Source organism: Macaca thibetana, chromosome 2 (assembly GCF_024542745.1).
Source record: "Macaca thibetana thibetana isolate TM-01 chromosome 2, ASM2454274v1, whole genome shotgun sequence".
Lineage (NCBI taxonomy): Eukaryota > Metazoa > Chordata > Mammalia > Primates > Cercopithecidae > Macaca > Macaca thibetana.
In genome coordinates this window covers 112,377,181-112,405,035 of record NC_065579.1, presented here as the reverse complement: position 1 = coordinate 112,405,035, position 27,855 = coordinate 112,377,181, and the positions used below count along the sequence as shown (strand labels likewise).

General features: G+C 48.8%; 1 protein-coding gene across 5 annotated transcripts in view; it reads right to left on the bottom strand.

Annotated features, from left to right (window-relative positions):
* The window catches only part of FLNB (filamin B), a 166,480-nt gene extending 141,840 nt beyond the window's left edge, over positions 1-24,640 (bottom strand). For all 5 annotated transcript variants that reach the window (XM_050781117.1, XM_050781113.1, XM_050781114.1 and 2 more), the window contains exon 1: positions 24,187-24,640. In XM_050781117.1, the coding sequence (XP_050637074.1) occupies positions 24,187-24,478 (292 nt within the window). In that variant the 5' untranslated portion in view covers positions 24,479-24,640. The remainder of the gene's footprint in view (positions 1-24,186) is intronic.
* Between the last annotated feature and the right edge of the window lie 3,215 nt (positions 24,641-27,855).

Sequence of the window (27,855 nt, the reverse complement as noted above, 5' to 3'; positions counted from 1 at the left end):
ATCCCAGTTACTTGGGAGGCTGAAGTGGGAGGATGGCTTGACCCTGGGAAGTGGAGGCTGCAGTGAGCCATGTTCATGCCACTGCACTCTAGCCTGGGAGAAAGAGCAAGACCATGTCTCAAACAAACAAACAAACAAAATAATAAACACAAGGTATTTTTCTTTCTCTTCCCCTGGTCAAGTTTAGTAATGCAGTATATCAGCATTAAAATGACACTTTTGGGTGGGGGTGCAGTGGCTCCTGCCTACAGTCCCAGCAATTTGGGAGGCCAAGGCGAGAGCACGGCTTGAACCCATGGGTTCAAGACCAGCCTGGGCAGCATGGCAAAACCTTTAAAAATAGAAAAATTAGCCAGGCTTGGTAGCACATGCCTGTAGTCCCAGCTACTTGGGAGGCTGAGGTAGGAGGAATGCTTGAGCCTGAGAGGTGGAGGCTGCAGTGAGCCATGATCAGGCCACTGCACTGCAGCCTGGCCAACAGGGCAAGACTCTGTCTTTAAAAACAAACAAAAACAAAACAAAACAAAAAGCTGGGCACGGTGGCTCACACCTGTAATCCCAGCACTTCGGGAGGCCGAGGCGGGCGGATCATGAGGTCAGGAGACCAAGACCATCCTGGCTATCACGGTGAAACCCCGTCTCTACCAAAAATACAAAAAATTAGCCAGGCGTAGTGGCGGGCGCCTGTAATCCCAGCTCCTCAGGAGGCTGTCTGCAGGAGAACGGTGTGAACCCAGGAGGCAGAGCTTGCAGTGAGCCGAGATCACGCCACTGCACTCCAGCCTGGGCGACAGAGTGAGACTCCATCTCAAAAAAAGACACATTTTTTATAAGAAAAATATTCCAAACAAAACAAGGGGGAGTGAGGAATCATATAACCACCACGGGACTGAAGAAATAAAACACTACAAAGAGTTGAAAGCCCCTACATGCCTCTTCATGACTGTATAGCCCTCTCTGCCCATCCCCAGAAACCACTATCCAAAAGTTTGGTAATGATCATTCCCCTAAAGATTATCTGTATTTTAGCCGGGCACGGTGGCTCAAGCCTGTAATCCCAGCACTTTGGGAGGCTGAGACGGGCGGATCACAAGGTCAGGAGATCGAGACCATCCTGGCTAACACGGTGAAACCCTGTCTCTACTAAAAAATACAAAAAACTAGCCGGGCGAGGTGGCGGGCGCCTGTGGTCCCAGCTACTCCGGAGGCTGAGGCAGGAGAATGGCGTAAACCCGGGAGGTGGAGCTTGCAGTGAGCTGAGATCCGGCCACTGCACTCCAGCCTGGGCAACAGAGCCAGACTCAGTCTCAAAAAAAAAAAAAAAAAAAAAAAAAAAGATTATCTGTATTTTTATGACATATGTAAAACTTCATATAAACAGTATCATAGCATAGGGAAATCTCTGTGATTTGTTTTTTCTAATTTTTAACTTGTGTGGATACACAGTAGGTGTATATATTTATGGGGTACATAGGATTTTGTTGTTGTTGTTTTTGAGACAGGGTCTCACCCTGTTGCCCAGGCTGGAGTGCAGCGGCACAACCACAGCTCACCACAGCCTCATGCAACCTCCACGCCCAGGCTCAAGTGATCCTCCCACCTCAGCCTCCTGAGTAGCTGGGACAACAGGTGCCTGCCACCATGCCTGGCTAATTTTTGTATTTTTAGTAGAGATGGGGTTTCACCATACTGGCCAGGCTGGTCTGGAACTCCTGGCCTCCCGTGATCTGTCCACCTTGGCCTCCCAAAGTGTTAGGATTACAGGTATAAGCTATCGCGCCCAGCCCCTCCTAGATTCCTGATAGGAGTCAGGATCCACCCGCTCCGGATAGGACCCATGGGCCTCAAAAGAAGCCACTCCACCCCTGGCTCTGGGAAGGCCTGACTGGTCAGAGTAGAGTTCTCACAGGAAACTCTACTATGGTAAACCACAGGAGAACTAGCTTTAGGATGAAAGAAACCAACAGAGCAGAGACCCAAAAAACCTGGGTTCTTAATGATATCACTTAGATGCTGGATCCCTGAAACTTATTAACTCGCTCTGCATCTGGGCTTGCTGACATAAGCCAATCATTTTCCTTCTATGTGAGCCAGTTTTCAGTTCCTTGCAGCTGAAAGGATTCTAACTGCCCTACCTCCCTCCATGAAGGCTATTCTTGCTATCCTATTCACCCCATACACAATGTCTCAGGGTTCATGGTGCCATTTGTCTCAAACTCTGTATCTTTTCTGAGTGTCCTGGTGCCATTAGCATGTTCTAACCAAGCCCAAACCTGATATCCCCTTTGCCTCACTCACTACCAGCCTAGAGTAATATAAACTGGCCCTTTCCATTAGGGAAGTGTAGGATTACCCATTAGCACATCCTGACTTCTTCCCATGTCTCAGGCACTTTACAATCTAGCTCGTTAAATCTTCACACCCACTCTTTCAGATAGAAACTATGATTATTCCCAGTTTATCGATGAGAGCAGTGAGGACGGAGGCCTCAGAGAAAGCATGTCACTCAGTCAATTCCAGATTCAATCCCAGAGCTGCCTGACTCCCAATTTCTCATTCTTGGCTGGACGAGGTGGCTCCCACCTATAATCCCAGCACTTTGGGAGGCTGGCGAGGGGGTGGTCGGTGGGGGGGATCACAAGGTCAGGAGTTCAAGACCAGCCTGGCCAACATGGTGAAACCCCATCTTTACTAAAATTACAAAAAAATTAGCCAGGCATAGTGGCGGGCGCCTGTAATCCCAGTCACTCGGGAGGCTGAGGCAGGAGAATCGCTTGATACCAGGAGGCGGAGATTGCAGTGAGCTGAGATCGCGCCATCACACTCCAGCCTGGGCGACAGAGCAGGACTCTCAAGAAAAAAAAAAAAATTCTCATTCTCCCAGAAACCCAACAGAAGAAAGGGGGCCCTAAGCTACCAGCAGAACACAAAAATCAGACTGAGCTTCATATCCCATTATCCCAAAGAACACTGTTCGTTCCCAGAGATTAACAACGGTATGAGGCTTTTTAGAGGTCCAATTCTGGTGTATATCTTGCTTTGCAGAAAGTATAGAACATGAGGCCAGGCGCTGTGGCTCACGCTTATAATCCCAGCACTTTGGGAGGCCAAGGTAGGCGAATCACTAGGTCAGGAGATCGAGACCATCCTGGCTAACACGGTGAAACCCCATCTCTACTAAAAATACAAAAAAATTAGCTGGGCATGGTGGTGGGTGCCTGTAGTCCCAGCTACTTGGGAGGCTGAGGCAGGAGGATGGTGTGAACCCAGTAGGCGGAGAGCTGAGATCATGCCATTGCGCTCCGGCCTGGGCAACAAAAGTGAAACTTTGTCTCAAAAAAAAAAAAAAAAAGTTGGTTTTTTTTGTTGTTGTTTTTTTTTTGTTTTTTTTTTTTGAGGCGGAGTCTGGCACTCTTGCCCATACTGGAGTGCAGTGGCCCGATCTCGGCTCACTGCAAGCTCCACCTCCTGGGTTCGCGCCATTCTCCTGCCTCAGCCTCCCGAGTAGCTGGGACTACAGGCGCCCGCCACCTCGCCCGGCTAGTTTTTTTGTATTTTTTAGTAGAGACGGGGTTTCACCGTGTTAGCCAGGATAGTCTCGATCTCCTGACCTCGTGATCCGCCCGTCTCGGCCTCCGAAAGTGCTGGGATTACAGGCTTGAGCCACCACGCCCGGCCGGTTTTTTTTTTTTTTTTTTTTTTTTTTTTTTCCCAGTAGAGATGAGGTCTCCCATGTTGCCCAGGCTGGTCTCAAACTCCTGGCCTCAAGTGATCCTCCTGCCTCAGCCTCCCAAAGTGCTGGGATTACAGGCATGAGCCACCGCACCCAGCCAACACAACTTTAATGTATTTAGAGCTTCTCTAGAATCATTCTGGAATGAAACAGATTTATTACACATTTCATCAGAAATTTAAATTAAAAAAAAAATTCTAAAAAACTCTTATTTGTAGACCCCATATACACATGACAGAACTTAGTCCTGTGATTTTCCTATTAAACCCCTGCAGCCTGCTCGGACCTTCGTTTATATTCAATATTCTCCTATGACCACCTCCCCACTACTAGTCCACAAGCAACCGGAGGTCGGTGAACAAGTCCCAATCCCCTCTATACTCCTAGCCCCTCTACACCCCTGGCACATGGTAATGGCTGCAAAAGTATCCAAACAAAGCATCTATACATTACTACTCTGAGCTCTGGGTCACACTCAGGCACTTTGCATCACAAAAAGACGTTATTCTCTTCCCAGTTCTCCTAGTGCTTTCTCAATCCTTCTGAGCAGGTCAAGGAAAAGGCTCAACATAGTGCTAGGTTACCTTCAACACCTCTCCATCTCTTGCTAATTTCCCTTTTTAACCAAAAGAGAGTATGCCTCATGCTGTGAACAGGCAACAGTGCTGGCTGGAATTTAATAACTGTTTGGGGTTTATTTATGGTTACCTTCCATTTACCTAGTGACGCTGTTTTTCCATTATTATAGTGACACAAAGTCTCCTTTTCAAATACATTTGTTTTACAAGTGAGTCAACTGCAGGGAAAAATAATATTAAGTGAAAAATGAAATAGAGACAGCCGTGGGATATGGCAAAATAGTAAAGGTGGTTCCTTTACGAATGACTGAAGCTTGGGGGACCTAGTCTAGTTCTCCCATTTTATAGATGGGGGAAAAGGTTCAGAGGGAGGGCCCCAGTGATGGTAGAGGTAGACCCAGGAGTAAGAGCCAGAGTCTGGGCCAGGCACAGTGGCTCATGCCTGTAATCCCAGCACTTTGGGAGGCTGAGGTGGGCGGATCAATTGAGGCCAGGAGTTCAAAGCCAGCCTGGCCAACATGGTGAAACCTCGCTGATACTAAAAATACAAAAGTTAGCCGGGGCCAGGCACGGTGGCTCATGCTTATAATCCTAACACTTTGAGAGGTCGAGGCGGGTGGATCAGGCCACCGCACTCCAGCCTGGGTGACAGAGTGAACCTCTATCTAAAAAAAAAGAGTTAGCTGGGCATGGTGGTGCACGTCTGTAATCCCAGCTACTCAGGGGGCTGAGGCAGGAGAATCCCTTGAACCTGGGAGGCGGAGGTTGTGGCGAGCCGAGATCACGCCACAGCACTTCAGCCTGGGCGACAGAGGGAGACCCTGTCTGGGAAAAAAAAAAAAAAAAGAGAGAGAGCCAGAGTCTAAGTCCGGACATTGCCTGGGACCTGCAATCTTGCCAAATCCAGCATGTCCTACACCTTTCCCAGAACCAGAAACAGGTCTCCAGAAGGGGAGTGGGTTAACACCAGCTGATCATACTCATAATGCCTGACAGTCACCTTTAGTAGCTGGAGAAACAAAAGCTGTTGTGCAAGTGTTTTAAATTTTTGCCCCATCACATGGAAAAAGTACCCAGGCTGACGAATTTCTTCCCATCATTAAAACATAAAGATCTGCATTAGTCACTCAGTGAAGTAAAACCCACACACGTTCTACCTTTGGGAAAGGTGTCGGGCGTTCCCTGGCTACATCAGAGATGGCCTAAAACTGACATTTGGTAGCACTGCAGTATTAGAAATCTGGTCCAATTATGAACAGCAGGCAGCTGGTATCCAAGCAGCAACTGGGGGAAGTACACGGTTCATGCAAGACACAGACAGATTCCTTCTATCCATCAGGGCAAAGACTAATACTCGCCAACTCCTCAAATACTGACTCAAAATACTGGCCCCCAACCTCCCATATCCATTCCTGTCCCAGAAGCCAGAGAATTCCCTGTTGGCAGCCTCCTCTGTCACCCTAGCCCAGTGACTTTGATGCTGTTTGTACAGGGCATAACCCAGAAGTCCAGTTTCCAAGCACTAACCACTGTAAAAATATTGTCGCCAGCTCCATGACACCAGGTTGGATAGTGCGGGGGTTTAACGCCACACCCAGGGCAGCAAAAATTTTGACAGATGGCAGGCGGCCCCACCATGACCCCAGATGCCAAAGAGCTAGGAGGGAAGTGCTGCCCAGGGACAAGGCAGGGACAAGTCAGACTCCTGGGGTATGGGAGCAGCTGGCAGAGCCACCCTTTACTCCAGGTTGAAAGCACACAAGGCAGTCAGCACAGCCTCAGCCTCATGGAGGATGTAACCCTGGCAGTCCCCAACGTGTCTCTCCAGCTCCACCCTCCTCCACGAAGCCCTGAAAAGAGAAGCGGTAGCCCATGGCATGAATGTGAAGACTTATTTTTCCAAGGCTAAGTGGGAAGTGCAGGGTCTCACAGCAACAATACTGACGCTAATACCACAATAGCAGCAGCTCACGTTTACCAAGCACTTACTATGAGCCAGGCACAGTGCCAAGAGCTTTAGCTGCACCTTCTCTTTTATACCTAAGAACTCTGTAAGGCAGAGTAATTTTTGTTTGTTTGAGACAGTCTTGCTCTGTTGATCAGGCTGGAGTGCAGTGGCATGATCTCGGCTCACTGCAACCTCCGCCTCCCAGGTTCTAGCGATTTTCCTGCCTCAGCCTTCCGCGTAGCTGGAATTACAGGCACATGCTACCACATCTGGCTAATGTTTGTATTTTTAGTAGAGACAGGGTTTTGTCATGTTGGCCAGGCTGGTCTCAAACTCCTGGCCTCGAGTGATCTGCACGCCTCAGCCTCCTGAATTGCATGAGCCACAACGCCTGGCCCCTGTAAGACAGAGCATATTAGGATCACATTCAGCATATGGACGACAGACTCCTGGAGGGAAGCAGCTCCCTGGTATCAGCCAGCTAGCTACAAAGGAGCAAAGCCAAGACTCACGACCAGGAGCAAACACAAGACCAGGACCTTACTGCTGCTGCTGGGAGAGCATCTTTCCAAGAGGGTGATCTGGGACAGGGAAAACCAGGAAAGAAAAAAATGGGAGGGAAGGCCAGGTGCAGAGGCTCATGCCTGTAATCCCAGCACTTTGGGAGGCTGAGGAGGGAGTATCCCTTGAGCCCAGGAGTTCAAGACCAGCCTGGGCAACATGGCAAAACACTATCTCTGCAAAAAAATGCAAAAGTGAGCCAGGTGTGGTGGTGTGTGCCTGTGGTCCCAGTTACTTGGGAGGCTGAGATGGGAGGATCACCTGAGCCCTGGAGGTCGAGGCTGCAATGAGCCATGATCGCGCCACTACACTCCAGCCTTTGCCACAGAATGAGATCCTATCTCACAAAAGAAAGGAAGGAAGGAAGGAAGGAAGGAAGGAAGGAAGGAAGGAAGGAAGGAAGGAAGGAAGGAAGGAAGGAGGGAAAAAAGAGAAAAGAAAAGAAAAAAGAAAAAAAACAAATGGAAGGGAAGGGCATTACAGGAGATAAAAGGGTGAGGAAGGGCAATGGAGCTACTTTAAAAAAAAAAAAGGAAGGCTCGATGCAGTGGCTCACGCTTATAATTCCGGCACTTTGGGAGGCCAAGGCAGGCAGATCATGAAGTCAAGAGATCAAGACCATCCTGGCCTGGTGAAACCCCATCCCTACTAAAAATACAAAAATTAGCTGGGCAAGGTGGCGGCACCTGTGGTACCAGCAACCTGGGAGGCAGAGGTTGCAGTGAGCCAAGACTGCGCCATTGCACTCCAGCCTAGTGACAGAGCAAGGCTCCGTCTCAAGAAGAAGGAGGAAAAAAAAAAAGAGGCTTGGCCAGAAGACCAGAAATGCAGAAATGCCACTCATGATGGTTCCTACTCAACAGTTATCCAAAAATCCAGGTTGCCTCTTCTTCTCAAAAGAGTCTTTTAGGTAAGAGGAGGTATCTTTGACCTGTTTCTGGGAGTATTCCCAACCACCTTTTACCTTCCTAGATAATTAGGTCGCTTTCTCATCTAGTCTGGAGAGACCGCCCCCAGGTCCAGGAATTAGGGGTATGAAAGACAGGAAAGGAGAAAGAAGAGAAAAAGGAGGTGGGGGGGCATGATGATCACCATTCATGGGGCACTTACCCCAGCCCCCACCACCGCCTCCAAGGACTGGGTCAAGTGATTTATCAGGATTACGTCATTTTATCTTCGACAATGCCAGAAGTGGGTACTGCTATAGCCTGGGACACAAACTCAGATCAAACAACTTTCCCCAAGTCTGCCAGCTAGAAAGCAGCAAGGTCTATCTGACCCATGCTCGGAAGCACTCAGGAAGTGGCTGGATCTGTATCCAGAAGTGGTTTCCATTCCATCTCCTTTGCCTCCTGGCTGAGACAGGATGGCTTCATGAGCCTGGTATCCTGAGAGCTATTGGGAAATGGTGCCTCCAAAAAACAATACCATGAAGACTTTAGGGCTACATATAATTTTCAGACTTCTCAAAGTTCCCAGGCAATCAAGGGTGAACCGAGCTGCCCAACTACATTGTCAGCCTCACATCTGAAACATGTTTAAACAGCTAATGGAGCTGAGCAACTAAAAGCTAAATGAGTTTCTATGCTGGGCTGCCTATGAGACAAGGTCACAACAGTTACCAAGTATAATAACTATTATTAAGAGACCCCGGCAGTCCCAATAAAAGTGGGTCCTAAAAACTTTTAAGAGACAGAAAGTAGCTGGAACACCTCCATGCCGTGGTTGACCAAACATACTTCTAGACCAAGGGAGACTTGCAAACCACAATGAGACTCAAATGAGACCTTACATTTCAATGCTGGACAAAGCTCAGCAATAACTCAATTGAGGACGAATCTCATCATAACCATCAGTATGACCAAAATTATTTCACAAAGCGCTTCCAGTCCACAGTCGCTTTTTTCCTGAGAAAGCAATCTCCTTCTTCCCTGTTCTGATTAAAAAGCAACTGTAAGCAAAATTCCCTAAAAGTAGAAAAAGATTCATTAAAATTCTTCGCAGGTGATGTTTTTTCTTTATATTTTTCTGTGTTCTTGCAATTTTTTGCTAAGAGTAAGAACTACAGATATAACTTTTTAATGCTCCAATAAAAACTTATTAGAAGTGAATTTCAGGCCAGGCACAGTGGCTCACTCCTGTAATCCCAGCACTTTGGGAGGCTGAAGCAGGCGGATCACTTGAGGTGAGAAGTTCGAGACAAGCCTGGCCATCATGGCAAACCCTGTCTCTATAAAAATACAAAAATTATCCAGGCACAGTGGCACGCGCCTGTAGTCCCAGCTACTTAGGAGGCTGAGGCAGGAGAATCACTTGAACCCAGGAGGCAGAGGTTGCAGTGAGCCAAGATCGCAGCCTGGGTGACAAAAGGGAGACATCATTTCAAACAAAAAACAAAAAACAAAAAAGGCCGAATTCAGTGGCTCATACCTGATCCCAGCACTTTAGGAGGCTGAGGCGGGTTGATTTCTTGAGGTCAGGAGTTCGGGACCAGCCTGGCCAACATGGTGAAACCCTATCTCTACTAAAAATACAAAATAGCCAGGCATGGTGGCATGCACCTGTAATCCCAGGTACTCGGGAGGCTGAAGCAGGAGAATTGCTTGAACCCGGGAGGCGGAGGTTGCAGTGAGCCAAGATTGCGCCACTGCACTCCAGCCTGGGCGACAGAGCAAGACTCTGTCTCAAAAAAAAAAAAAAGCAGCAGCAGCAGCAAATTTCAAAGACATGCTGAGCTGATGGCTTTCCTTGGGAAAGCAATAAAATAGGAAGATTAAAATCTCAGACAAGGATCTGAGTAATAACCACATACTCACTGGCCAATCTGGGTGTGCCTCAGTTTTCTCATCTGCATAACGGGAATTACAACAATAACTACTTCTCAGAATTGCAATGATATTTCGTATAGCTATTAGTAAGGAGTGTTTATCACAATGCCTGATACTTAGTACTTGCTCTCTCTCTATTCACTATAACTAATGAAACTGTTACTATGATTGTGACTTTCAGTAGTTTCCTATTAAATTCATTTTCTGAGCTTCACCTGGAAAAGGCCTTGTTCTCTAACAGTTGTTGAAGCAAATCACAGATGTCCAGAGAATGAACATGAAGTGCTAAGTTCTTTAAGTTCAGCATCACAGTCCAAAAGTGAAGTGTTCCACTGGGACCCCAGACCCAGCTGTCTACTACATATAATTCCCACTTCACTAAAGGCAGCAAAGAACCACTGTTTTGCATTTTCTGAACTGCAAATAAGTGAATGTACCAGACTTAATACTCAACCTATTATGCTAGAGACTGTTTATTTAACAAGTTATTTATTAAATTTCTATTAAGTGCCAAGCTCAGAGCCACAGAGGTAAACAAGAGACACAGCGCCTGCCCCTGGAGCACTGATGACCCGTGGGAAAGTAAGAAGGCCATTTAGAACACCAATACGGCTCAGTGAGAGGGCAGTGTGGCCAAGCGCGGTGGCTCATGCCTGTGATCCCCACACTTTGTGAGGCTGAGGCAGGCAGATCACTTGAGCCCAGGAGTTCAAGACCAGCCTGGACAACACAGCAAACTGAATCTCTACAAAAAATACAAAATTAGCCAGGAGTATTGGTGTGTGTGCCTGTAATTCTGACTACGTGGGAGGATCACTTGAGCCAAGGAGGTCGAGGCTGCAGTGAGCTGTGATGGCACCACTGCACTCTAGCCTGGGTGACAGAGCAAGACTCTGTCTCTAAAAAAAAAAAAAAACAAGGTGTTGGGTGCCCAGGAGAGGACCTCACGCCCAACTTTGGGTGTGACTCCCCATGGATGTCAGACAAGAGTGCCAGAAAAAGGAATACGAGAGACAATTAGGTAAGAGGTACATGCCTGCAGGAAGTGTAATGTGACACCTGGATCACTTCCTGTAAAGGACTCCCTGACGGCAGAGCCATTCCCCAGGTGCTAGCTTTCCTCCTTTGGTGGAGATAAGGAATGTGACAAGCCACTGCCCAGGTGCTTTCAAGCCAACTCTGCCAAGGCGCCTCGCTCAGAACACATTCCGGGTTCTGCCCCCGGATGTCTGGAAGCTCCGCCGAGGGCCCCCGTCCCAGCGGCAGCATATCCCTGGTCTTCCAGCAGGTACCCCTGCCTCTGCTGAGAGGGAATCTTGTAAACAGAACCCTGAACTCTGCTCAACTGATAGCACTATAGACTCACAAAGGCCTTTTAGGGTCTCAGCTCAAAGGCTTTGCACCTCAGGTCCCCTGGGAGGCAGGGCCTGGTCCCATACTTCGGCCTGCTTTACCCCACAGCAAGGGAACAATCAGTTTGTTCCTGAGCAAGAAGCACCAGGCCGGGCCCCTGCTCCCACAATAGGCTGTAGATGCCAAGCCATTCTGTGTCCCTGGAATCTGATAAACCACTTCAAGGAGGTTTGGGGAAATCAGGGTGATACGCACAAGAAGTGTGGTACAAGCATGATAAGAACTTATTTTCTTGGGACATGGGGGAAACTGAGAAATCTTATTTTAGCCACCAAGAAACCTTTCCTGCCCTGGCCTCCCTAGGAGGCCTGCCTCTCCCTCAGTCACACTCAGCACAGGCGGAAGGCAGCACCGCTCCTGCCTGTCGAAGGCAAGCTGACTGCTGCTTGCCATTCTTCATCTTAAAGTCTGAATTTATGGGCTGCGGCAAATTTACATAGTGCCTGCCACAAATCCCCACCCATTTCCCTATAGCTCGAATGCCAAAATTCCACCCTGCGTTCCAAATAACTCCAACCTCTTTAGTAGCCTTTTTTTTTTTTTTTTCTGGAAAGGAAATTCCAGAAAAGTTGTCTGGCATGGTAAAGGCTGACAGCCTTATGAAAATACTCAGAAAGGTGACCCATTTAGTCAAAAGAGCTTTCAGATCTCTATGAGAAAAGGAATTCATGCCAGCATAAAGGGCCTTCAGAGAGAGAGAACAGGAGTGCTGTGTTAACACCCAGACCTTTCAGCAAGCCAGCCCTGCGACAGCTGGGGAGGCTGAGCCCTGAATGGGCTGGACAGACCAGCTTTCTCTCTCAGGAGAGGTGCGCCTCAGGAGATGCCCGTGGGGATCACAAGTTCAGCTCTGGCTCAGGAAGCTTCGCGCTGCAGTGCACAGCAAGAGGTCTGCCCACGAGGCTACCTGCAGATGAGCCGAAAGCCGCCTGGCTGGATTGGAAGCAGGCTGCCCACTTGTGCCAGGGCCATGAGACTGATAAAGGCCGGGTGCCAGGCCTGGAAAGAAGGGTGCAATTGCTGGGCTCACCAGCAAACACAACCCAGCACACCCTCCCACCAGTTAAATAAGGTAGCAGAAGAAAAGGGTGTGGGTGAACTCATTCCTGACAGAGCACAGCTGTGCCTATGTCCGCTGTCACCAAGGATCTCCTGGCATAGTTGGCTCTCAACAACACTCCCCCCAACACACACACACACTCACAGACATGTCCTGTGGTGTCATGGTGTGTGCTGTGAGCCCTGTAGCCAGGAGGAGTTCCAGGGGCTTCTCCTTCCTCACCTCTGGTTTCCAGATCTCACAAAGAAAAGCCCTGCCCACCTCCCCCAAAGCAATCTTTAGCTAGTCCCTATTGTCCACACCTGCAGTGACATTACTGCCCCCCACCACCCGAACCAAAGACAGGGCAAGAACTAGAGCAATGTCTCCAAAAACTGTGGAAAGGTCCCAGTCAGAGCTCCATGGTGTGGGAAAAGATAAGGCAGGTAGCCCCCAAAAAGTTTTGTTTTGTAGAAGGAAATTTCAGTTTCACATGAATCAAGTGCAAATGAGTAAAGTTTGGAGGAAAGCAAAACAAGAAGAAAAAAATCCACAGAAGCAGACAACAGTCTCTTCCACACCCTCTCACTATAATATATCTATTTTACTTTACAGAGTGTCAAACCCAAATACAAAAGTCTTTTACAGCATGATGCAGGCAGGGATTAAGCCTGACCTGTAAAGTGAGGCAGCCTCAGTTTTCTCATCTGTAAAATAGAAACAGATGTCAACCTAAAAGAAAGAGGCTGCTGAGGCTTAAAATTTAAACTATTAAAGAGTTTACCTGAGCCAAAGTGAAGACCAGCTGCCTGAAAGACTCAGGCCCAAGTAACCTTGGATATGAGCTCTGTTTGGCCTTTGTTACAAGCAGGTTTTTAAAAGCAAAAAAGGGGACAGACAGGCAGTGGACTGATACAAAGTTGTTTGTCAGGAATTCCTATTGGCTTACAGAAATAGCATTGACCAGTGGTTGACCATCCATCGTTAAGCTATAGGGTGTGGATTATAGTACTGCGTGCAGCATTATTAGATTAATTTATAGCTAATTGTGACAATAGCAATTTCTTTGTTTCAGAAATGGGTCTCACTCTGTCGCCCAGGCTAGAGTGCAGTGATGTAATCATAGCTCACTGCAGATGAACTCCTGGGCTCAAGCTATCCTCCCATCTCAGCCTCCTAAGTAGCTATGACTATGCAGGTTTTTGCCACTGCATCCAGATAATTTTTTAATTTTTTTGTAGAGATGCGATCTCACCCAGGCTGGTCTTGAACTCCTGGCCTCAACAGATGCTCCAGCCTCGGCCTTCGAAAGTGCTGGGATTACAGGACAGGAATGTACCACCGCACCTAGCCAGCAACCAATTTTGAGAAATGAATACATAGGCAGGGCACAGTGGCTCACACATGTAATCCCAGAACTTTGGGAGACTGAGGCAGACAGATCATTTGAGGTCAGGAGTTCAAGACCAGCCTGGCCAACATGCTGAAACCCCATCTCTACTAAAAATACAAAAAATTAACTGGCTGTGGTACCAGGCACCTGTAATCCCAGCTACTAGAGAGGTTGAGGCGGGAGAATTGCTGGAACCCGGGAGGCAGAGGTTGCAGTGAGTCAAGATCGTGCCACTGCACTCCAGCCTGGGTGACAGAGTGAGACCCCATCTCAAAATAAATAAATAAAAAATAAATAAAATTTAAATACCAAAAGTAGCCAGGCAAGGTGGCAGGCGCCTGTAATCCCAGCTACTCAGGAGGCTGTGGCATGAGAATCACTTGAACCCTGGAGGCGGAGGTTGCCATGGGCCAAGATTGCACCACTATGCTCCAACCTGGTGACAAAGCAAAACTCTGTCTCAAAAAAAAAAAAAAATTTAAAAAAATAAGTCAATGAATACATAGCTCAAAGAGGGTACTAGAATGTGATTGCTGTCTCATTTAATGTCTTTCCAGGCCTGATACTTTAAAAGGACTCGCCTTCCTCCGATAAAAGTTCTTTTGTTTTCTCATACATGTAAAGCCACTAGTTTTGCAGAGTTCATGAGGATTAGAAGTAGTATAAGTAAGACAGACCAATGCTCAGCAGATGGCAGGTATGAGAAATACTAGATGTTATATTAGAGAATAAATATCCTCAACAGTGCACGCCTCAACATTCGGAACACAGTCAGCATTATTTGTATGTATTCTTGGTACCAAGAAGAGCCAAGGAATAATATGTAGGAGGACAAGGATCCTCCTTGCCAAGCTTTCTACATGTGCTGCTTAGAAAAGCCAGGTTTTGATAATGGGAAAGGGAGAGACTCAGCGGCTCTGTCACAGTAACTCAGTCTGATAGGCAGTCTTGACTAAGTGAAAAACCAAACTGTTCCTTTGCTTATAGTACAAGAAAATTTTGGCCAAGGACATTCTACTGCATGGGATCTGGCCAAAACTGTTCTTTGGTAAATGCTGTACTCAAACAATAGGCGTAAGTAAAATCTCATCAAATTGTTTTTAAAAATAAACTGTTTGCAGAAGAGTTACAACAACTATTTACAGTTTATCAAAGGAACACATTTGAGGCAGCTGCTCTAAGGCTCTTAGAGGGCAGGAGCTTCAAACATAGCTCAGTATTTTTCTTTGTTCCCTTCCCCTCCCACAGAATAAATCCTGATACTGGCCAGGCGCGGTGGCTCACACCTGTAATCCCAGCACTTTGGGAGGCCAAAGTGGGCGGATCACCTGAGGTCCGGAGTTCAAGACCAGCCTGACCAACATGGAGAACCCTCATCTCTACTAAAAACACAAAAAAATTTGCTGGGCGTGATGGCGCATGCCTGTAATCCCAGCTACTTGGGAGGCTGAGGCAGGAGAATCACTTGAACCCGGGAGGCGGAGGTTGCAGTGAGCTGAGATAGCACCACTGCACTCTAGCCTGGATGATAAGAGCAAAACTCCATCTCAAAAAAATAATAATAAAAATAAAATGAAATAATAAATTGTGATACTAAGCAGGCCTGATTAAAATTCCCAGTAACTCTGTCCTCTATACCATCTACACCTACTCTCACCTACTGGTTCATCACTTTAGTCATAAAGAGACCCATTTGGTTTTCTAATCATTTTCCCCAAAAAGCTTCCTTCCTGGTACATGGACTCAGTTTCCTATGAAAAGTGAGCTAGGCACCTTAAAAACACAAGATCACAGGCCGGGCGCGGTGGCTCAAGCCTGTAATCCCAGCACTTTGGGAGGCTGAGACGGGCGGATCACAAGGTCAGGAGATCGAGACCAGCCTGGCTAACACGGTGAAACCCCGTCTCTACTAAACAAATACAAAAAACTAGCCGGGCGAGGTGGCGGGCGCCTGTAGTCCCAGCTACTCGGGAGGCTGAGGCAGGAGAATGGCATAGACCCGGGAGGCAGAGCTTGCAGTGAGCTGAGATCCGGCCACTGCACTCCAGCCTGGGCGACAGAGCAAGACTCCGTCTCAAAAAAAAAAAAAAAAAAAAAAAAACACAAGATCACTTCTCAGGCTCCTGAAGAAGAAAGTATTATTGTTTATTATACAGTAACCTGAGCCAATTTAGGGATTACTGCACCCGTTTAATGAATAACTAGATTTACAACAGTCATGTAAGATGTCTTCGAGGAGAATGTCATGAAAAGCAATTGTAATCATTATAAAAGCAGGAAATAGCCCCATTTAGATTAAAATGGCTCATTCCATTGAATGTTTTCATTTAGTTAAACTTATTGTTGGGGGAAGGGGTTACAATTACAGATCCAGCTCCTTAACTGAGAATACTCAAAGATGAAAATTAGAAGCAGAATAACAAGAATATGGAAAAAAGAAAAAAACTAAATGGGGAAACACAAGCCTTCACAGGAGCCTCCAAAAGAGGTATATGCACTCCAAGGGTACACAAGATAATCCGTTAGAGCCAGAAAAAAAAACAGATTTTATATTCGGATTTGTCATCTAAAAAGAAACTAAGCTTTACTAATATTTAATATATAAATTGACGGCAGAATATGTTTATAGCTTATAAATATAAACATATAGATATAAATATAAATATAAATATATATATATGAGGCAGGGGCACATACAAAACTTTCTTCTAATAGGAATGATTGGAGCAACAGGTGATATTCCTGAGATAGATGACCCCTTTCGCCTGGGTTTACCACCCTACACTAAACAAGGGGCTGGATGCGGTGGCTCACTCCTGTAATCCCAGCACTTTGGGAGGCCAGGCGGGTGGATCACCTGAGGTCAGGAGTTCAAGACCAGCCTAACCAACATGGTGAAACCCCATATGTACTAAAAATACACAATTAGCCAGGTGTGCACATGCCTATAAATCCCAGCTACTTGGGAAGCTCAGGCAGGAGAATCTCTTGAACCCAGGAGGTGGAGGCTGCAGTGAGTCGAGCTCATGCCACTGCACTGCACTCCAGCCTAGGCAACAAGAGTGAAACTCCAACTCAAAAAAATAAATAAACAAACAAACTCAAGGAGCACACCCCACAGGCAGCCTCCCGTCTCAGAAAGTCCTTGGTAAGCCAGCCCTGCCCACCCCTCCACTGCCCCTCTGACCTGAGCATCAAGACCTCTAAACTGGCACGCTCATCTGCTCCTGCTCCTGTGCTAAATGTTTGTTTGCCTGCCTAATTCTAGTCATGCTTTAGGTCTTAGCTGAAAGGTCCCTTCAGCTAATCTAGAAGGTTCCCCATACCCAGCCTGGGGGTAGGTGCTCCTCCTTTTCAGAGGGCTTGGCACCTAGATCCTTGCTACTCACAGCGCAGTCCACAGAAAGCAGGATCTGAAGCTGGCTGGAAAAGCAGAATCCCAGCCTCCACCCCAGCACCTACTCTATCAGACCTGCATTTTTAACGAAGTCCTCAGGTGATGAGCATGGGCCTGAAGGTTTGAGCAGCTCTCCTCTGCATGGCTCACCCTGCTTGCTTGTCTCTTCTCCTCTGAGCAGTATCTAAGGCAAGCAAAGGACATGATCCTCTCATTCCTGTGGTCCCAGCACCCAGCACAGGGCCTGGTTCAGAGATGGGCTTTCAGATATTTGTTGAATGAGGAAAAGACGAAAGGATCTTGGGAGACATCTTCATCAGAGGTTCTGAACTTGGAGAAAGGGAACAGCTAACACCCCAGATGACAGCAATAGGATTCCAAAAATATCTGGACTGGCCAGAGAATAGGCAGAAGACAAGACAAAGTCCTGGACTTGGGTCCAAAAGCACAATATTAATAGTGATAATGACAACACTGTGCTATAACTTAACCTAATCAAATATAATGCTTCCAGCAACAATAAGATAGCAACTATTTTGCTCTTGCATTTTATAGACAGGGAAGCAGTCAGAGAAAGGTTAAAAGAGTGGACTAGAGTTGCACAACTGGTATCAGGCAGAGTGCGGATTAGAATCCAGACGGTCTAGCTTCAGACAGAGGCCCTGCAGGCAGAGTGCGGATTAGAATCCAGACGGTCTAGCTTCAGACAGAGGCCCTGAATCATTAGGCTACATCTAGTTTTGCCTAGGATGTGCTACCTGGAGACTGATGTAGCAAAGCTGGCCGGGCCCGGTGGCTCACGCCTGTAATTCCAGCACTTTGTGAGGCCAAGGCAGGCGGATCATGAGGTTGGGAGTTCAAGACCAGCCTGACCAACAAGGTGAAACCTCACCTCTACTAAAAATACAAAAATTAGCCAGGCATGGTGGTGCATGCCTGGAATCCCAGCTACTCAGGTGGCTGAGGCAGGAGAATTGCTTGAACCAGGAGACAGAGGTTGCAAGTGCCAAGATCGCACCACTGCACCCCAGCCTGGGCAACAGAGCAAGACTCTGTCTCAAAAAAAAAAAAGAAAGAAAAAGAAAAAGCAGGGTGACTGGCACCCTGACCATGGAGCCACTGGAGGGAGGGCCTAAAGGCTCCAGGGCCTGGGTATCTGCTCCCCCAAGGAGCAGGGCAGCTATCCTCAACTAAGCCAGCAGCCCACTGCATGGTACCTGCCTCATAGCACAAAACCAGGACCCGAGACACAATTTGGCTCCAAATCAAAGCCCTCTTTTAGCACAGACTCTCCAAGAACGAAGGCGGCTGCTGACTGGCATGCTGGCTCCGCTGTTGCTGGGAGAACTCCACAGAGGCCCAACCACCATCTGGAAGTGATTTGGCCCAGAGATTCCTGAACGGGGTGGGAGGCTGGAATGACCAGCCGCCTGGAGCTCCCTGTCCAGCCTGGAAACAAAGCTGGTGTGAATGGGCCCTGGAGGCAGCCACAACATACCAGGGGGCAGCCCCTTTCAAGGAGGCAACATCCTCTAGGCAGTCCATAGCCATATTTTAGCAAGTAGGATCAACCTTAGCCAACCAAGCTGTTCTCCCCAGAGTGTGCTGATTTTAAATGCACTTTCAGTGTGCAAACCTTTCCGGCATGACTTTTGAGATGATTAGACAGTGTCTTATTTAATTAACAGGCACTCACAGAGCACTTACTATGTACCATAAACTGGGCCAAGCACTTTAAAAATTATTAACTTGTTTAATCTTTATAACAGCCTTTTAAGGAAGTAGTTATTATCCCCATTTTAGTGATAAGAAAACCAAGGCACAGAAGTTTCTTAATAGCTACTTAGTGGCAAGTAGGATTTGAACCAAGAATCCTTGCTCTTAACTGCTACACAAGTAACATTGAATGCTAATGTGCCACCTTGTTGTACATGGCCCAGAACTTGTTATTAATAATTCTGACAAAGCATGCTACTTTGCTATTTTTTTGTTTTTGAGATGGAGTTTTGCTCCTGTTGCCCAAGCTGGAGTGCAATGGCATGATCTCGGCTCACCACACTCTCCACCTCTTGGGTGCAAGCTATTCTCCTGCCTCAGCCTCCTGCGTAGCTGGGATTACAGGCATGCACCACCAAGCCCATTTAATTTTGTATTTTTAGTAGAGATGGGGTTTCTCCATGTTGGTCAGGCTGGTCTCGAACTACGGACCTCAGGTGATCCACCTACCTTGGCCTCCCAAGGTGCTAGGATTACAGGCGTGAGCCACCATGCCCAGCCAACTTTGTTCCTTTTTTTTTTTTTTTTTTTTTTTTTTGAGATAAGAGTCTCGCTCTGTCACCCAGGCTGGAGCACTGTGGCATGATCTCGGCTCACTGCAACCTCCGCCTCCTGAGTTCACACTATTCTCCTGCCTCAGCCTCCCAAGTAGCTGGGACTACAGGTGCCCGCCACCACACCCAGCTAATTTTTTTGTATTTTTAGTAGAGATGGGATTTCACCATGTTAGCCGGGATGGTCTCGAGCTCCTGACCTCATGATCTGCCTGCCTCAGCCTGCCAAAGTGCTGGAATTACAGGCGTGAGCCACTGTGCCCAGCCAACTTTGCTACTTTTTAAGCACTCTCTGTACTGCCTAAAAGACATGCTGGCATCTGCTAGACGTGCAAGAAAGAGCAGAACTTAAAAGTTATTTGGAAATTATTTTGGTAGTAGTAGCACAAAAGGGAGAGGAAGGAAAAGGAGCTGACTGGACCAGTGACCCGCCACCCTGGAAACTGCCCAGTGACCCGAAGTCTTGGGAACACGCACCCTGCCTGCTCTGGCGCTGGCCTGGTGCAAATCAGTCAAGTAAACTTTAGGGTCAGACCACATCCTCTGAAAAAGAAACAATTTCTTTCTCTAAAGGCCCAAAACAAAACACACCACCCAAACTTCTAGGCCTTGATCATCATTCTTGGGCTGAGAGACCCCTTTTCCTCCCAGCTGGCTGGGCTGCCCCATGTCAGAAAGGTTTTTGGAAAAACAAGTAAATAAAACTGCCAACTCCTGGCAAACATCTGGAATTAAAGACACTGAGGCCTCGCTATGAACTGCCCACCACATAACAAGAAACGTAAGGAAATTCTCAACTTTTGGATGGCGCCTAGGGGCCTACCTTACAATGAACCACAAATGTGAATAAATAGCCAGGATTGTCTTTCAGTGAATTCTAGGCAGAAAAGCCAGAGTCCTCTGGCAGCTGTTGAACCACCACCTATCGCAGAGTTGGAGGCATGTACACAATTCTAATGACTCCCCCAACTGTCTGGCCTTATCCAAAGCGTACAAAACCCTGTATTCGTTCAACGATACCTTCCCTGACGATGGAATAAAACATCATTCATTGGGTAGCAGGAAATCTCAACCAACCAACCAAAAACAAAACACAATGAGGAAAACACAAGAGGCAAACTGACCCCACTCAATTCCCGGCTGACTCTCAACTTGTGAGACGCTCATCACAGCCCAGAGGATTCATCCTGCCAATCATGGAAGGCCCTGACATCCCTATTTTGTCAAAGGTCACAGGTTCAGAGTATGGGTATCCAGCCACCACCCTAACACCTAAGACTTGCAAACCTAGTGTCACAGGGACCCTCTGATGTGGAGAGAAAAGCTGTATTTTACTCATCTCTGAAACTGGAAGGCAAGTCAGTTAAGGCTTCAATTCAACAGCTGGGCAGACCTGGGTTTCAGACACCATTTACTAGCTAGCTGGGTCACTTCCACAAGTGGCTTCACTCCTGTTTCCCATCTTTAAATAAAGATAATAATACTAACCGCGGCAAGAGTAGGATCAACCAAACAGGAACAACCAGGCTGTTCTCCCCTGATTTTGAATGTCCCTTCAGTGTGCAAACCATTCTGGCATGATTTTTTTTTTTTTAAGGCAGAGTCTCACTCTGTCTCCCAGGCTGAAGTGCAGTTACACAAAGACCTCGGCTCACTGCAACCTCCACCTCCCCGGTTCAAGCAATTCTCATGCCTCAGCCTCCCGAGTAGCTGGGACTACAGGTATGCACCACCATGCCCAGCTAATTTTTCTATTTTTAGTAGAGATGGGGCTTCACCATGTTGTCCAGGCTGGTCTCAAACTCCTGACCTCAGGTGATCTGCCCATCTTGGCCTCCTAAAGTGCTGGGATTACAGGTGTGAGCCACAGCATCCAGCCCTGGCATTACTTTTGAGATAATTATTAGACAGCACCTTATTTAATTAACAGGCACCATTTTCTAAGCAACACATGCCCAGGACAGAGTTAAGCCCTGAACTCTCTAAGTGACTTGCAGAAGCAGATCATTAGAGAGATAGGGCAGTAGTTGCTATCAATCAATGATTAGCGTGAAGATTCAATGGGGTGATCAATAGAACACACTTAACACCCAGTAGGTGCCCGCAAATAGAAGCTAGTGTCATTGTCAGCACAATGTAACACAACCTAAGCAATGAATATATGAACCTTAGTCCAAGCTGGAGGTAACTTTGCCTTGAAGGACCATTACCCACAACAGCCTCAAGAGCTGAGGGAAGAAGCCTCCTGCTTTATCCCCACAGCAGTCCTGGCACTTGCCAAGGCTCTCTGTGGTCTCCAGAGGCTGGAAAACCTGTTTGTTGCAAGATCTCTCGGGACAGCAATTAGACAGCCAATGATACAAGTCATAAATGTGGTCACACCCTTTAACCCAGGAATGTCACTCTGGGGAATATGATCCAAGAAATCATTAAAAAGGAAAAAACTAGAATGTAAGTTGTGGTAGGAACAGGAAGAAGCTGCCAACAGCCCACAGGCCCAGCACAGAGGAAGGGGAACTAACCCTGGAATGTTGGGACAATGGGAGTAGCCAGGGCCTGAGTGGATTTGAAAATAAAAATCAGGAGGACCGGGCTGGGCGCGGTGGCTCATACCTGTAACCCCAGCACTTGGGAGGCCGAGGCGGGTGGGTCATGAGGTCAAGAGTTCGAGACCAGTCCGGCCACCATGCTGAAACCCCATCTCTCCTAAGAATATAAAAATTAGCCGGGTGTGGTGGCGCGTGCCTGTATTTCCAGTTACTCAGGAGGCTGAGGCAGAAGAATCGCTTGAACCCGGGAGGTGGAGGTTGCAGTGAGCGGAGATGGCACCATTGTACTCCAGCCTGGAGACAGAGCAAGGCTCCATCTTGGGGCGGGGTGGTAGGGAGTAGGGGGAGCAGGGAATCAGGAGAACCAAGTAAAAAAATGTAAGCGACCAGACAAAATCTAGAATGAGACCCACAGCCCCAGGCACTGATGACAGACAGTGCTGGAAGTAGCTGCTGCCTTTGTAAACAGTTGGTAGATCAGGCAGTCTGTGATTTGCTAGTGCTGGCGGTTTGGTTTGGTTTGGTTGTTGTTTTAGAGATTTCATGTCATATCTGGATACTTCTGGTTTACTTTAAGTTTCTTTATTCAGTTAATTAAATAAATACACATTTTTAAAACAAAGAACAGATCCAAGTTGGGCCCAGCTGGGCCTTGGGATTCTTCAGAGGGGAGGCTGGTTTCTGAACGGTAAAGAATTCCAGAAGATTCTGAGGTTATCCCTCCCCAGTACAGGAGATGGACCCCAGGAAGAAGACAACGGCATGGCATGTGGGTTTTTCTGCCCGGAAGCCACCCTTGGGGAGGGGGAGGGCTGCTGGAGATCGGCTGGGTGGTGCCGCTGGGCTGGGTGGTGCGGCTGCCCAGGAAGCAGGAAGCAGCCCTACCTGCCAGGACAGGTGTGGGGGAAGGGAAGGGTGAGGCCCTGAGGCCTAGGGGAGGCTCAGCCTAGAGGGAATCCCTTTTCCACTGGAGAAAGTCCTGGCAGCCACACCCATCTCCCTTTCTTCCTGTCACTAGGGTCACTATAGTGACCTGCTTTCCTCAGGAAAAGACCCAGGTCACAAGCCAGGGCCAGTCCCTGGTTCTCCTTAGGAAGTGATCCAGACCCAGGACCCTCTCCCGCCCAAACCCACCCACCCACCCACACACACACACACACACACACACACACACACATAGGCGGATACACATTCTCTGCATACAAACATACTCTGCACACCCATTCCGTGTACACACAAACTCTCTTTGCATATGCACATGCTATACATACATGCTATGTGTGTACACACATTCTCTGCACACATGTCCACATGCACACACACATAAACTCCTTGCCCCTACTGTCACGGCCCACACTCTCAGCCGCCTTGTGGCCCTCCTGGAAGCGCCCATCTCAGACCACAAGGGAGACTTCATCCTTATTCTTCCTCCCCAGTCCAGGGGGCCCAGTCCAGCAAGAGACACCAATTCCCTCCCTCCTTTCAGGAAGACCCTGGTGTGGGTTTGGGAGGGGAGAGGAAAACAAAGCCTTCTTCTAACTGTCGCCCACTTCCTTCAATTCTCAGCTGGGCCCTACTTGCTGACCTTGGACAAGTCAACTAACCCTCTGGACCCTCTTATCTCTAAAACGGGTCTAGCCTCACCCCAGCTCGCAGGATGTGTAGGGACGGAGATAACTTAGAAGGCTGACAGTACACAGAGGACGCTAGTTGGGCTCCCTACAAGACAGCAATTACTGTTACCACCACCATCCCTACATTATAACTTCGGCAGCAAGGAGTGGGTTCAACCTGCGGCGCGGCCAGAGCTGAGCTGGGAGCAGAGGGAGCCAGGACACACACCCGCGCCTCCCCTGGCAACCTCGGGGCCCACACCCATTCCAGCGACAGCAGGGGAAGGTACCAAGTCTCTGTCTCCACCTGGGCGGGGAGGCCCCAGGCGCAGAGAACGGTTCCTCCCCAGGTCTCATGGCCCGGCCTCCGAGCCAACGCCCATTCAGCTGCCGCAGAGAGCACCAACCTGGGCGCAGCCGGGCGAGCGCTCCGGAGAGCATCTGACTCTAGGGCCCCGCCCCCGGGGATGGCGAACGAGGGTTTCTAGTCCCCTAGCTCCCATAGGGGCGCCCCAGGTGCAGAGAAATGCCACAACTCCACCTCTCCTCCTGTGACCCCAGTCCAAACCCTCAACCCTTAGCCAGCCAAAGGTGCACTGCTGGGGCGCACGGCGGGGAGCGATCCCAACAGGTCCCAGCCCAGAGGAGGGCACCGGGGAGGGGGTCTAGGCCCCCTATATCCCACCCCCGGGGACGACTCCCAGGTGGGGGCGCGCTGCGGGAAGTCCTCGCCCTCCGCAGGGGTGCACGCGCGGGGGCGGGTCGGCACCACAGTCGGCGCCTGGGCCTGGCCAGAGAACTCACCGATGGACACGAGCTTGATGCTCTCACGGTCCAGGAACTCGAGCGCCACGGACACATTCTCGAGCTGCATCTGGCGAAAGGTGGGCCGCTGATGGTACTTGCGGTACATGCGCTTCTGGCTGAGCACCTCGAGCAGCGCGATGAGCCGCAGCCCGTCGCTCAGGTCGGTCTGCAGGTTGCCGATGCGTTTGTTCACGCACTTGAGGTGCTCATTGCACCAGCGTGTGAAAGTGTTCTGCTGTATCTTCTTCCAAGGCGCGTCCTCCGCCAGATCCTTCTCGGTTACCGGCATCCTGGTGGCGGGGAGAACGCAGTGCGCAACGAGCTGCCGGGGACTGGTGTTTGGAGGCCCAAGGGCCGAAGTGGCGAGAACCGAAGCGGAGCGGGAGCGGGGTTCGAACTTGCTGCTACCGGAGCCACGGCCGGTGCTGCTCTGCGGCCGCCCGCCTCTGGCCGCGCGAGGCGCCTGGCCCCGCGCCTGCGCGCTGAGCCGCCCCGCCCCTAAGCCCCGCCCCGTACCGACCCTCCCGCGGGATTTCCTGGGCCACGCTCGCCCCCTGCCGCCTGCTGCAGGCACTGCGCCTCACGGCGTCCTGGGACCCGCGCTCGAAGCCCACCACCCCAGCAGGACGTAGGGCTGCCTAAATCACCCCATCAGCCCTGGGGTGGGGGGACTCGCGGGGACTGGGAGCCGGACAGAATGGGTCGGGCAGCAGTGGGACTTGCGGGAGGGGCGCGCAGAGCGGAGGTCTACATCCACATATACATTCAATAAAATTCAGTGAGGGCTTTTATTGAGCTCCACTTGTGTACCAGGCATTCTTCTCAGAGCCTGCCAACCAGTAGTAAATCAGACAAACGTATTGCACAACTTCAAGGAGTTCACAGCCTAATGGGAGAGAAAAGTGTAAATCCACCATCACCAACAGCCCAGTAGTGTGGTAAAAATGAACAATAAGGCTTGCTACCTGTCTTAGGTTCCAGTTACTGCTGTAACAAGTTACCAAAACTTAGTGTCTTTGAAAACACACATGCACAAATGTATTATTGTTAAGTTCTGTAGGTTCGATGGCCCACATGGGTCTCGCTTAGCTAAATTGGCAAGATGCATTCCCTTCTGGAGGCTGTAGGGAAGAATCTGTTTCCTTGCCTTTTCTAACTTCCAGAAGCTGCCTGCGTGCCTGACTCCTGCCCCTTTTCTCTGTGAAAGCCTGCAATGGGCTGGGCACAGCGGCTCACGCCTGTAATCCCAGCACTTTGGGAGGCCAAGGTAGGTGGATCACCTGAGGTCAGGAGTTGGAAACCAACCTGGCCAGCATGGTAAAACCCCATCTCTACTTAAAATACAAAAATTAGCCAGGTGTGGTGGCGCGTACCTGTAATCCCAACTACTGGGAAGGCTGAGATAGGAGAATCGCTTGAACCTAGGAGGCGGAGGTTGCAGTGAGCTGAGATGATGCCATTGCACTCCAGCCTGGGTGACAGAGCAAAACTCCATCTCAAAAAAAAAAAAAAAAAAAAAAAAAAGAAAAGAAAGCCCGCTATGTCAGGTAGAGTCTCTCACACAGTCCTCTCTCCATAGGCGCATCTTCCTCTTTTATTTTTTTTTCTGCAACGGAGTCTCGCTCTGTTGCCCAGACTGGAGTCCAGTGGTGCAATCTCGACTCACTGCAACCTCCTCCTGGGTTCAAGTGATTCTCCTGCCTCAACCTCTTGAGTAGCTGGGACTACAGGCACCCACCACCACGCCCCGCTAATTTTTGTATTTTTAGTAGAGATGGGGTTTCACCATGTTGGCCAGGCTGGTCTTGAACTCCTGACCTCAAGCGATCCACTGGCCTCTGCCTCCCAAAGTGCTGGGATTACAGGCGTGAACCACCTTGCCTAGGGCCTTTTTTTTTCTTTCTTTCTTTCTTTCTTTTTTTTTTTTTTTTTTTTTGAGACAAGGTCTCACTCCGTCTCCCAAACTGGAGTGCTATGACTCAATCTCAGCTTCCTGCAGCTTCAGCCTCCCCACACCTGGCCCTTTTAAGGACTCTTAAGATTACACTGGGCCAGCTGGTTAGTCCACCACGATCTCCCTATTTTTTATTTATTTTTTTTTTTTTTTGAGACGGAGTCTTGCTCTGTGCCCCAAGCTGGAGTGCAGTGGCGCGATCTCGGCTCACTGCAAGCTCCGCCCCCCCGGGTTCATGCCATTCTCCTGCCTCAGCCTCCCGAGTAGCTGGGACTACAGGCGCCTGCCACCTCGCCCGGCTAATTTTCTTGTATTTTTAGTAGAGACGGGGTTTCACCGTGTTAGCCAGGATGGTCTCGATCTCCTGACCTCGTGATCCGCCCGATCTCCCTATTTTAAAATCAACTGATGAACAACCCGAATCCTGTTTGCAACCTTAATTCCCCTTTGCCACTTAAGGGAATGTTCACAGGTCCTGGGAGTTAAGATGTGAACATCTTTGGGGGCTGTTATTCTGCCTACCACAGCATACATTGAGCACTTACTCTGTACTCATCCAGGTTCTGTGCTAGGTTCTGAGATATGGCAGAGTCTCAGGCCAGCCCTCTGTTGACAAAAGCCTGAGTAATTACAACAGCAAGCATCGAATGAACACCTGCTGTTCCTCTGTGCCAAGCACAGTGCAAAGCAATTTCTTCCAAGTTGGGTGCGGTGGCTCATGCCTGTAATCCCAGCACTTTGAGAGGCCGAGGTGGGCATATCACCTGAGGTTGGGAGTTCGAGACCAGCCTGACCAACGTGAAAAAACCCCATCTCTACTAAAAATACAAAAAATTAGCTGGGCCTGGTGACACATGCCTGTAATCCCAGCTATTTGGGAGGCTGAGGCAGGAGAATCACTTGAACACAGGAGGCAGAGGTTGCAGTGAGCAAAGATTGCGCCATTGCACTCCAGCCTGGGCAACAAGAGTGAAACTCCGTCTCAAAAAAAAAAAAAAAGAAGAAGTAACCAAGTGGTTGAGCGGCTTGCCCAGGCCACACAGCACAGTTAGAACCATAATGCAAGTCTGGAAGAGAGGCACAGGGTGCCCTGGTACCAGAGAAGGGGCTGCTAACCTGGTTTGGGAGAGGAGTTCAGAGCAGGCAAGCTTCTGAGGAAGAGACTTAAGCAGGACTGCAGGCAAGGGCTTGCAACTTTGAGGGCTGCCCAAGAGAGGCCAGCCAATTTATGGGTAGAACCATTCTGTAACAGGTTATTTGCATACAATCAATGTCAAAGTGCTTTGTTCAGACAGATGAACTGACTCACTAGAAATGGTCACAACAGCCTGGGGGCGAGAATATATTACCTGGCCCTGGCTCACAATAGGGACTTAGTAAGTACACTCTTGTGTTGCTTAACAATGGGAATGCTAGAGGATTTTGTCATGATAGGAACACCAGAGAGTGTGCTCACACAGACCTAGATGCTACAGGCGACCACACATCCAGGTTAGAGGGGATCGCCTGTTGCCCCGGGCTACAAACCTGTACAGCAAGTTACTATATTGATACTGTAGGCAGTTGTTACAGTAAGTATTTGTGAATCTAAACATTTAAAAAGGATAATAAAAATACAATATAAAAGATAAAATTGGGCCACGCGTGGTGGCTCATACCTGTAATCCCAGCTCTTTGGGAGGCCAAGGCGGGTGGATCACTTGAGATCAGGA